The sequence below is a fragment of the Protopterus annectens genome, chromosome 1.part0, assembly GCF_019279795.1.
Source record: "Protopterus annectens isolate FY-2018-M chromosome 1.part0, PAN1.0, whole genome shotgun sequence".
Lineage (NCBI taxonomy): Eukaryota > Metazoa > Chordata > Ceratodontiformes > Protopteridae > Protopterus > Protopterus annectens.
Window position 1 is genome coordinate 679,157,533 of NC_056725.1, and position 12,641 is coordinate 679,170,173.

The 12,641-nt window shown below is 37.2% G+C and overlaps 1 protein-coding gene across 1 annotated transcript in view; it reads left to right on the top strand.

Annotated features, from left to right (window-relative positions):
- Positions 1-12,641, top strand: part of LOC122794026 (ryanodine receptor 1-like) — a 2,146,276-nt gene that overhangs the window by 1,524,910 nt on the left and 608,725 nt on the right. The window contains 1 exon segment of the mRNA XM_044062140.1: positions 2,071-2,241. Within this exon segment, the coding sequence (XP_043918075.1) occupies positions 2,071-2,241 (171 nt within the window).

Here is a 12,641-nt window from a genome sequence, read left to right on the forward strand (position 1 = left end):
GTACACCTTTTGCTAATTATATATAATATCTCTGAGATCACACAGTTTTGGTTAAAAGGCATATTTCCCTACCCTGATACATGTACCACACGTGATGATCATCTGCTTAGTCAGTCAAATCAAATTTTGTAAGCTAAACAGACGTCAACCTAAGGTAGAGTCAACCATCTTCAGTACACACACACACATATATATATATATATATATATATATATATATATATATATATATATATATATATATATATATATATATATATATATATATATATATATATTTTTTTTTTTTTTTTTTAAGGAGAGCTGCAGGCCACCAAACAGTACCATGAGCAACCTTGTCTGAAACCTGTTTTGTTAAAGATAAAATCTGCAGAGCACTAAAAGTTCATTATCACTTAGTCGTGTGTAACACGTAAACATACAAAGGAAAGAAATGATGACATCATTATCTATACATTGCAATTTATTTTTTCATATAGATTAAAGAATATGTTGCCTTCCTAAACACAATTTTGCAAACAAGTAATACATACTTCTGTGGAATTTCAGATGAGGTTGCTGCCCCTTTGTTACTATCTGTACATTTCTCTGCTGGAACAAAAAATGCAGAGTGAAGACAAAATAATTCAATAAGCTTTTTGGTAGTGTCCTTTCTGTGGTGCAGTGATGCTTGTTAAACTTCAAGGGCTGGTGTAAAGCCATTGTTTAGGAAATGTATTTGTGCTGAACTTTTGGGGTATAGAAGTGTTTGCTGCATCTTGAAAAGCATGATCAGGCTTGCCAGGCCAATGGTTTGTAAACTGCTACTGTTTCTGTTTGTGTTTCTGTTTGTGAAATGGCACTTCAGTGTAAATACATCAAGCCTTTTGTGATGTATTTGATGAAATCTCGTCAAAGCCGTGTATGCAGCATGTCATGTGTTTTCTCTGGAAGTCTAGCTGTAGCTTCACTGTCCGATGTAGCTTGACTTAGACATCAGTGTTGCTGTGAGTCCTAGCAGTTAAATTGTGCCGCTGCACAGAACTGGCAGCTATGAGTTTTAAGATGATTCCTTAACATCTAAGAATGTTTCTTGGCCATCCGTATTCTCTAGCAAAAACAGTGCTCCTACCCAACCATCTATTAAAGTACAGATGTCTTATGTAATTGCATTTTACCTGTTGACATTTATGTCAGTCTTCTTTTTCAAGTACTGATAGTTTTTATTTTATTTTTGCATCTTCCTAAGAGCATCCTGTGATGGTGCATTTGTGTTTTATATTTGTAATCCTATACATTATGCTTTCATATATGATTTTCAGTAGTCATTTGTTTCTCCTCTTTTCCTTGTACTATTCTATAAGAAATTAAAACTCGTTTGTGTTTGAGGGGGTGTCTGCTGTGTACATCAGTACTATTTCCTAGCTGTTTTGAGTGGAGAGAAAAATCCTTTCCTTGCAATTAAGTGTCCAACTATCTTCATTTGCAAGATGTTGACCTTTCTTTGCAGTAGCTGAAATTATAGCTCAAAGTTTAAAAACCAGTACATCAGTATTTTTTCGAACTGATTTTATTTTAGTAATTTAATTTATGTAAATACTCAGTTTTAATCCATATTGACATTTTGGTGTAATACTGTTTTCAGTGCTGTTTCAGCATCATTATCTTTTTCTTATGCATTTTAGCCATCTTTTCTACAAGTGACATGAGGAATGAGGCCAAACTGTGTCTGCAGCTCAGAGACATCTATTAGTATATTAAATTTAAAGTGAGGCTGTATCCTAAAAACCTTGACTCTTACTTGCCCTTTTTCCACATACAGACACACACCATATTTACTTTTTTGAAGACTTATTTGGCAATATGAACTGGCTAGTTAAGGTCATGCAACATACCATTTTGTAAAATTGTGTAACTACAGAGAGATACGTAGTATTTCTTTTTATTTGAATCATCATACAACTTGCAGCAAACTGGGTGGCACAACAAAGGTAGGCAAATGTCTGTGGTAGTTTAATAAGTGATGTTCAAAATAATCATTTTTTTGTCCTGTGTTAACATCTGCAGTCCTTTTGTTTTCTGCACATTTTAGTCTGGGGGCTCTGACCAGGAAAGGACAAAGAAGAAGCGCCGTGGTGACCGATACTCTATACAAACATCACTGATTGTGGCTACTCTGAAGAAGATGCTGCCAATTGGCCTTAATATGTGTTCACCAACTGACCAGGAGCTGATTGCCCTTGCGAAGACAAGATATGCCTTAGTAAGTTAATGTACAAAGGAATGAAATGATAATCTAGGTTTTCAGCAGAGAAGGTCTATCATTTTTATTCATTTCACAAGTGAAAGTAATTCAAAGGTTTCAGATATGAAGTTAAAGTGAGTGCAGCGGTTTCTATAACACGTTATTTAGTAGAGCCCTGTGAATCAGTCATGGTAGCAAACAAATACTAAACTGTTTAAATTATTAGTGATTTACTGTAGTATCAAATATGTTGCTGTTGTGTAGCCTTACAGCAAAGGCATTAATTCATATTTGCAAATATTCCCAGGCTTCCAGTATTTGTGAATCACACAGGTAGTAGCACTCTTACCTTGGAACGTGCATGGTCCTCTATAAAAGCAAATGATATGCGGTACCTTCTGAAAGGGAATCAAAACATGATTTCAGTGTTACTATGTCGATTGATCATTCCCACTCCTTTTATTAATCCTTCCCTCATAAAAACAAAACAACATTCAGTCATAATCCTTGTTATTGTGTTAGTATTAAGATACAGTGTAAAACAAAACTTTTGGTGAGCCCAGTACTAAGGGGGACAAAAATGCATGCCCAGTACTTATACGATAGTGTGTCCTGCGGTAGAGTTTGCCCCAGTAGTGGTCCCCAAATAGCTAATAATAATTAGTTTCTACCCAGTGTTGTGAGATTCAGTAATAGAGCTAACACACAGTTATTGACTAACTAGTTATCTCTGGCTATTTTAAATTATTGCGGTATGAATAAAATATATTATTCTTTTCTTCAGCTTGCTTTATTGTAAGAGATTTTCTGTTTGCAGTACCTCTTCTAGATATTATTTCAGACTACATTCAAAATGGCCACTGAGATGCAAGAAAACATCAGAACATCTGATACACGCAATTCTGATGGAGTCATCTCTAGTTTACTTTCTTGTCAGTAAAATGAGTCCAGTTAAAGCCATATGCCTAACTGGACCTAGATGGTAGCAAAGGTAGCAGACCTCCTAAGGTGACAAAAAAAGAACAAAGGCATGTTGTCCAAATTTACCAGAAATGTCTGCAGCATTTTTTTAATATTCATTTTGACTTTCTTATTTCTGTCATTATCTTCCTGATAGACTTGAGCCCATTTGCTGCCTTAATAGAGGAGGCTGTGATTATTGCATGTTCAATGATAACACCACTACTATAGACTGTGTAACTGTGACAATAAAGACAACCCTGGAACATATAACAATTGTTGGAGTGTATAGAGCAGCAAAGTCAAGGGCAGATGACCTAGAGGAATTCATACATTTCTTACATGAAACACAGGAGGGAAGAATAATATTAACTGGGGACTTAAATTTACCAGAAACAGACTGGAATAATATTGATTCAACAACGTTAGTGAAGAAATTATTCACAGAGTATATTCAGGAACAACAAATGTTTCAGATTGTAAAAAACCTTACCAGGGGATGGAATATACTAGATATTGTTTGTGTTCCCAAAGAAATTACTGTAACTTAAGTCAAGTTTTACCACCATTGATGTGCAGTTATCATGGGGTTATTAAGGTTAATTTGTTGCTAGATAATTCTGCCAAACTGAAATCTAAGCCAATGCACAGAAGGTTAATTACAGATTATAGGGAAGCAAAACAGTTACTATATATAACTAATTGGAGTGAGGTGTTCAGTGGAAAAACTGCAGATGGAATGTGGAAAGTTTTGAAAGAGAAATTTTTTGAGTGCAAAAAGTCAAAAAAATGTTTAACATCAGGATCTAGGCATGCAGCATCAGGGGGGTATATTTCCATAAGAACAAGATACCTGATTAAGGTGAGAGACAAAAAATATAAGAAATGGAAGAGAGGTCAACTACAACTTTGAAAACTGAAATAAACAAGCTGGACAAACAGATTAAGCATAGTGTTAGACAAGATCAAGAAAAATTTGAAGAAAATTTATATAAAGATATTGAGCATAATAGGAAACCTTTTTATAGATACATAAGATGTGGAAGAAGTAAAGATATACAAATTGATAAACTGGGTGCAGATTCTAAAATTTATTCTCAGACACAACAGATTATAGATATATTTACAAAATCTTATGCAAAACAGTTTGGCTCCACAAAAGGGGTGGTAAGTTGTCCTAGTGACATCCAGGTAACCCTAGATACTGGAATCAAATTAGATTATATTGAAAAAGAACTGTGCAAGCTGAATCCAAACAAAGTGCAGGGAGGAGACGGAATTAGTAACAATGACCTGAGAACACTTCAGCAAAAATTATATCTGTTATTCACTAGGTCATATAAATATGGGGAGATTCCTCAAGATTGGAGACATGCACTTATTAAACCTGTCTTTAAGGGAAAGGGGAGTAGGACAAACACAAAATCTTATAGACCCTTAAGTCTACTTTCATGTTGTGGAAAAATAATGGAGAAGGTAATATTGGATAAGTTATTGTCAGAACTGGATAGGTTGGGACGTGAAACTATATATCAGCATGCATATGTTGAAAATAGATCTATTACCACCTGTAACATTATGTTCCGTAACAATATAATAACAGCTATGAATGAAAAATTGTGCTGTGATGTGATTTATAGATTTAACTTCAGCATTTGACAGGGTCATACACAAAACACTGATCAATAAATTAGTACAACTAGGAATTGATGTACTGTTGATAAAATGGATAGCTGCATGGCTTACACTTAGGACATGGGAAGCATCACACACCAAATGGACAGGTGAAATCCTTGGTTACAGTCAAGGTGTCCCACAAGGCTCTGTACTAGGCCCTTACTTGTTTAGATTGTATCTTTCAGACCTTACATTTTCATCTGAGGTGTTCTACAGTCGATATGCTGATGACCTGAAATTGGGTAAACTGATTACAGGTGTTACAGATAAGGCATGTCTGCAAAATAATTTGAATAAATTGACCATTTGGGCACAGGAGAATAATATGTTGATAAATACATCAAAAACTAAGCATATGAGATTTGGGAGACAAACTGAAAGGTGAATATTTAATACAGCACACGGTGATTGAAACTGTAAACTCATTTAAGGACCTGGGTATATGGGTAGATTCAGCTATGAGGTTTTCTAATCATATCAACTAATTGGCTAATGATAGTTATAGAACTGTAGGTTGTATAAAAAGATTTATAAAGTCTAGGAAATCGAACATAATGAAGTCATTGTTTGTTAGTTACATTAGACCCAAACTTGAGTGTGGAATAACAATATGGAAACCCTATAGGAAAACGAGCATGAATAAACTGGAAAGAGTACAGAGGAAATATACCAAGGGCATCCATGAATGTGAAAATCTAAGTTATTATGAAAGACTAAAATATCTGAACTTGTACAGTGTCTCTTACAGATACTTAAGAGGAGATCTTATTCAGGTATATAGGGCATTTAGGGACAACTACCTCTGGGAATGTTTGGGGTTATCAAAAAGTACTAGGGAATCATAAGATAACCTATGTAGAAGATTCTATAGGAATGAGAAGTGTTCTAACTGGTTCTCTAACAGAGTAGCTGATGCTTGGAACAGATTACCAAATTACATTAAAACAAGTACTAGTTTAGATATTTTAAGAACAGCGTGGACATTTGTTATGGGAACAAGTGTTTGGTATATTGGCAAGCTAGAAGGGCATTCATGCCCCTGCTTGAAACATTTGTATGTATGTATGTATGTATGTACTGTAGTGGGACAGAGCAATGGGTATGATCCAGGTGACCTGATTTCATTTAGTGCAGAGGCATCTGCTGGGGCTGAGGTGGAGAGACAAATGAAAAGACTTTAACCTGCTCACCTTCTTTCTAAGGGAGGAGAAGGGAGCGTGTGTCTGGATATAGTCTTCAAAACTGAATGCTCCACTGAGACTAAGGATGATACAGGATACTGTCAAAAAGTGTGGGGGGGTGTGGAATGATTTGATTACATATGCAAAGAGGTATGTATATTCACTGCTGTGGCCAGTTGTATGCCCACACCTTTGACAGGCATGCACAGCAGAAGCTAGGGCTTTACAAGAAAGTCTCAGTGCTTAGCACATGTCTAACTGTTCCCAGTCCTGGCTTGCTCAGCTGTCATTCCCACAGCAAGTGGGAGGAACAAAACCATAAGATCAAATACCTGACACCTATAGCCATAATTCTTTTGTTCTAGAGGCAGAGCTCAGAAGCATTTCTTTTAACCCAAACCCTCCCTGCCAGCTTGACTTGTGTTTCCATGTCATTATGGGGGTTTGCTGTACCTCCAAGTTACTCATGGTCATTTCCAGTTATGCACAGTAGATGTTATCATCACCAAGTTGATAAACCCAAATCCACATCCCTAGTCATAGTGTTCCATACCCGGCATCTGCCCCACTAAATACTGGGACTGTATCACTCAGACTGCCCCAAAAGGGGCAAGCCAGTGTCAGGCACTCCCACACTCCCCTACCAGGCTACATCAGCACATGAGCCATTGCTCAAACTCTGGTCATCGGGGTCATAGTAAAAACCTAATCACTGTTGCCACAGAACTGAAAAGTCCATAGCAGGATGAGAGGCTGCCATAGCTCTCAACTGTCCAGATGTTTGCAGAAATGTCCACATTTTTGCCTGATATTTTTGGTCTGTTCCTCATAAAATGTGTGGCTTTCTGGTAAATCACTGGGATGATCTGTGGACTGAAGTCACTAAATAATGACATATATTTGAGTTTCAGACTTCATGTCCTCCAGATATTTGCTAACTCAAATCAATATTTAAAATCTGTCCCTATTTGTGGGCCTTTATCCCCTCATTATGTCAGGCATTATTGTCCACATTTCTTGTCCTAAGAGGCTGCACTAAGACTCTTTTTCTTCTGGGGGTGACTCCTGTGGCTCATGGTGAAAGTTTCTGTTAAATACTGTATTACAATAATTCTCTCAGAACGGTACTTCCAGTTCAGTGGTACTTCTAGAGTAGTCGAAAATTATTTGATTAGTGGATGTAGAACAGTAGGTCTTTTCCCTCTCTGTCTTATTCTCTTGAACATGATGTTACACATTTTGGTTGTGTCATTTGGGATCGTTACATATCAAAGAATTAGTGGTAAATGCTATAATGGATCTGCATCCTTCCTTCCATTTGTAAAGTCTTAATGGGTTTTGTCCACCTAAAAACACTCCGTTCTTAAGTTGCCTGTGGAGCATGTTCTTGTTTGAAGCCTTCACAGCATTAGCAGTAATGCTTCTCGCCATTGTCTCAGCACTGCCACCTCGATGCATCATCAGTGAGCCAGATGAATCCTTGATTGTTTTCCCTGTATGGCTACAAAATATTCCTTTACCTAATTTATGGTCTTCCACATATACTTCAAAAAAATCTTACTAGACTGCGAAGGTCTTCCTTCATATTAGCCTTTGGCATGTCATATCTGAACTGAGCAATACTTCATCTCATTTCCAAAGGAGGCTCTTCATCAGGTTGCGGGTTCATTTCTTATTAGCCATTTGGGAGACATTCACTGAAAGCATTTCTCAAGCACATGCAGGCTGTGTTGTGTCTTGATTTCTAATCCTTTTACCTCAGATGAACCCATGCCTTCTGAGGCTCCATCATGTATCTCTGTCACAGACCTAAAGGTCCTGAGCTATCAAGAAAGACAGAAATCTCTATTCCCTTTATTTAGCATGTTCTAGATTTTGACAGGAGCTTTCTGTTTTGCTTACCTCACCATTACAGACCCTGTTGTCCTGTACCATATTTATTTATACAAGTCCAGTGACTCCAACAGTACTGGACTCGAGGATTTAAATCTTCATCAACATGTAAATAAAATACTGTGGAAGGAGAGGTTTACAGTCCAGCTCCTCCCAAACCTCAGAAATAAACTTCCTCTTGAAGTTCTGCAATGTGACTGGCTGTCTGCCTTTAAACATAACCTAGGTGACTGGATTGGCATCCACAAATTTATTCTGTGATTGACTAGTATGGCTTAATTGGAGAAAGGAGGTGTGACCTAAGGCTGGGTACTGGCAAGGTGCAAATGGTCATAAGACTATTTATCACTGTGTTCAAGACATTACCTAAAATGTGTAGGTCAGATCTCATTTATTTAGTATCAACAGTAATATTAATAATTTTAATAAATACTGTCTATTAAGGTACTGAGATATTCAGATCATTCAGTTTTATTTATTTATTTTATTTATTTTACATTTGTTGACCGGGATAGTCCTACTGGATGTATGTCCATTTATAGTGGAGGCCCGTGGAGAAAAGCTCCACATTAAGACAATTTACATGACAGAAATCTTGACCATATACAATACAGATAATGTCAGACAGGTAAACATTTCAAATACAGGAACATTTTTAGAGTACTGTTACAGTAACATACCAACATACCCAACTAAATAAGTTAAGATTTTTGAGTAAAAGGATTAATAAAACATTTTTTTTTTTTGAGGGTAGCATTGTTTATAAAGTTTACCAAACCTTAGGAGATGAGCTACTACTGTAGGAATTGAAAGAATATCAGAGCACCTGAAATAGCATGTTAAAGATAGATAGTAAAGAATTGTCCTGCTAGGGGAGAAAGTGTCAGTCAGGATTTGTGCATGGGCAAAGCCATTGGGCTTTAAGGAAGATTCTTAATTGCTTCTTGAAAAGTGGAGTAGAAGAAAGGGCTCTTAGTTCAGTTGGAAGAGTGTTCCAAGAGTTACCATAAGAGTTTGAGAAAAAGCTATCTCCAGATTTGTTGTTGGACTTTAGGGTAGCTACTAGTACCTTATTAGCTGATCGAAGGGTTGTTAGATTTTTATATGGGCAGATAAGGGTAGAGAGTATGGGTGTATCTGTGGGATGGTGTAAGATCTTGTGTATAGTAGTAAGTTGCTGGAAAAGAATCTGGTTTTGGAATTCCAGCCATCCTAGCAATTTAAGATTTTAGCAGTGGTGGGTTCGAGAAGAGGCACCAGTGGCAAATCTAGCTATGTTATTATAGGCTGTTTCCAACTTATGAAGATTATTTTTTGGATAAGTTGGTATAGATTGGGGATGCATAGAGAAGGGTGGAGATTAAGTGAATTTGGGCAATAGCAGTCCTAGCTAGAGGTGTGAGATAGGGTTTAAGTCTGTAGAGGAAACCAAGTTTTTTATTAACTGATTTAATGGTTAGGTTGATATGTGTGTCGAAGTTTAGATTATGATCAATTGTTACACCTAAAAGTTTGGTGGTTGTGTCCGGAGTTATTACAGTACCATTATTAGATGTAATTATGAAGTTGATAGCAGGAGACTTCTGAGTGGGAGAGAATAGTACCAATTTAGTTTTTTTGGAGTTAAGGAGGAGACAGCTTTGATGGAACCAGTTTTCAACTAAGGTAAATACTGCTTGGGTACTTGAATGAAGTCCAGCAGGTGAGGAGGCTAAACATATTAATGTCGAGTCGTCTGCATATTGTTTGCAGGTGGTTTGTGGATGGGAGATTTTCAGATCATATATGAAAATAGTGAAGAGGAGGGCTCCCAGAATAGAAGCCTTGTGGGACTCCATGAGTTATAGGGAGAAGAGTAGATAGTTTATTTTCCTAGAGGATTGCTTGTTGTGTATTTCCTAGATAGGACTTGAACCGATTAACTGTCTGGGTATCTAGTGAAAGTGATTTGAGTGAGTTTAACAGTAATTGATGATTAACCATATCAGATGCTTTTGAGAGGTCAATAAAGAAGGCTAAGGACAGTAAACTGTTGTTACGATTTTCATTAATGCAGTCAGAAAAGGATAGTAGAGCAGTTGTACTATGGAAAGGCCTAAAACCAAGCTGGCAGTCAACTAGCAGGTGGATTTGGAGGAGATGATCAAGTAGCTGATGGTGAATACATCTCTCCATAATTTTTGCTAAGGAGGAAAGTAGGGCTATGGGGCGAAAGTTTGAGAGTTCATTTGAGTTCCCACCCTTATGCAGTGGGATAATATATGAGACTTTCCAGAGGGATGGGATGGAACTCTCTGTAATGGTTCTGTTAATTAAGATGGAAACAGAGTAGGCAGTCACTCCAGCTGCCATTTGAAGGTATTCAGCTGGGAGGAGGTCAGCTGATGGAGTGCATGGTTTAATCTTAAGAAGTAGAGAGTGTATGAAAGATGTTGGGACAGGCTGCAATTGTAATACTTGGGATAGGGTGGTTGGTAAGGATGAGTCAGTGGTTGGCATGGATGAGTCAGTGGTGGTAACAGGTGGTAAGGTATTTGCTAAAGATTGAACAGTTTCTGAAAAAAATTGTTAAAAATATCAGCAATTTGGTTGGGAGAATTATGAGTCAAGTTAGAGGGAGTAGGTGTTTTGACTTGTCCAGGATGGAGAAATTTATTTAATCCTGACCAGAATTTTTGTGGGTTTAGATGTTGGATTTGTTGGAATTTAAGGTAATAGTTTTTTTTATTGAGGAATATTGATTTTTTTAGTGGCATTCCTGAGCTGTCTAAAGTTTAAATGATCAGTAGGGTCTTTGGTACTTCTCCATATATTCCAGATTTTATTTCTCAGTCTCATTTTTTGCCTTGTCTCATTTGAGAGCCAGGGAGCAGGTTTGTTCCTAATTTTATAGTATGAGAGGGGGCATGGTGCTTAAGGATTTTTAGGAATGTATTGTTAAAAAAGAGACTGCTTCATTGAGAGGTAGATATTTTAGGGGTGACCAATTACAGGCTTTTAGCTCTGCTTGGAAGTTACCTAGGTTTAGGTATTTTTTGTTCCGGGTGGTTCTAAAGTTTACAAAACACAAATAAAATCTCCCAACGAGCAAACCGACCATTAAGACCAAATTGCAGAAATACGTACAAAAAGAATAACAAGCTAATGGTCAGCAGCACAGCATACATAAACCCCAATACTTCTCTCCAAACGAATGCACAACGTCGTTCTTCAAATAAATAAACAGTTCAGGTATAAAAAGTCTTTGTTTAATCACAGCACGTAAAACGGTACTGTTTTATGTGCTGTGATTAAACTGAGACTTTTTATACATGAACTGTGCGTTTATTTATTTGGAGAAAGACATTGTGCGTTCATTTGGAGAGAAGTATTGGGGTTTATGTATGCTGTGCTGCTGACCGTTGGCTTGTTATTCTTTTTGTATGTGGTTCTAAAGTTTAGTTGAGTGGGAATGGTGATTTTTTTGTCTAGTTATAAAGATAAGAGAGTGGTCACTAATATAATCAGGAAGTATGCCTATTTTGTAAGATTGGGGGTTATTGTTGACTAGTATCCAGTCTAAGGTAGTTTGTTTGTTGCTGGGTTCATGGGTTCTGGTAGGGCCAGTGATAGTTTGATAGTAGCCATCGAGATTAATGTGAGATATAGGTTTGTCAGAAATACAACAGTTAAGTCAATATTAAAGTCTCCAAGGAGAGTGGTTTCTTGTGGGAATGATGTGGAAAGCCAGTTAAGGATATTTTCAAGAGTACTTATGTTGTTGCCTGGGGGGATGTAAGAGCAAATGATGTATATAGATTTATTAGCATTAATTTGGAGCTTAGATATTAAGATTTCAGCATTGCTAGGTGAGGGAGGTTGAGTGTTTAGTGAGGTTACCTGTAGTTCAGATTTAAACAATATCGCTACCCAACACCCTTTTTGTTAGGACGGTCAATTCTAAGGATGTTATAACCTGGAGGGATAATATCAATGTCTTTAGTAACTGGTTTGAGCCATGTTTCTGTGAGACATAGAATGTCAAAGGAATGTAAGTCTAGTAGGGCATGAAGTTGGGTAATTTTATTTAAACTACGAATATTGAGGTGGGCAATGAGAAGAGAGTTTGAGGAAGAAGAGGGGGTATGGGAAATAGAGATGAAGGAAGAATGGGAGTCAGGGAAGGTATTACGAGGCCCTGGGTTTGGGTGAATGTCGCCGTGTACTAGTAGGTACTGAGGATTGTATGGAAGTTTTGCTAGTTTACATAAAATAGGGTCTATTTTTCTGGTTTGGAAATACTTAATATGGTTTAATCTGTGAAAATGTGGGAGAAGGTAGGCTGATGAGGATGTAATGTTACTGTGGGTTTGTGAGGCTGATAGAAAGGGGAAGTTTGTTTAAAGGAGTGTTGAAATTGAAAGGAGCTTAGGAATTCATAGCCTCTGAGGCTATGATATAGAAGTAGAGTGGAAAGAGTTATGGGCAAGAGGAGGAAATTAGAGAGTTTTAGTAAGCCAGGGGTTGACATAATGAAAATGTGGGAATGTAAGTAATGAGAAAATAAGGGGTTATAGAAGGGCAGATATGAGGTGGGTTTGTTTGAGGAAAATATAGATAGTGGAAGGTGTGAGTAAATTCGTAACAGATGGTTGAGTATGTAACGAGATATGTCGAGCTATTGGTTGATGTGGGGTGGGGGTAAGGCTTCTAGCAGTATAAGGATAG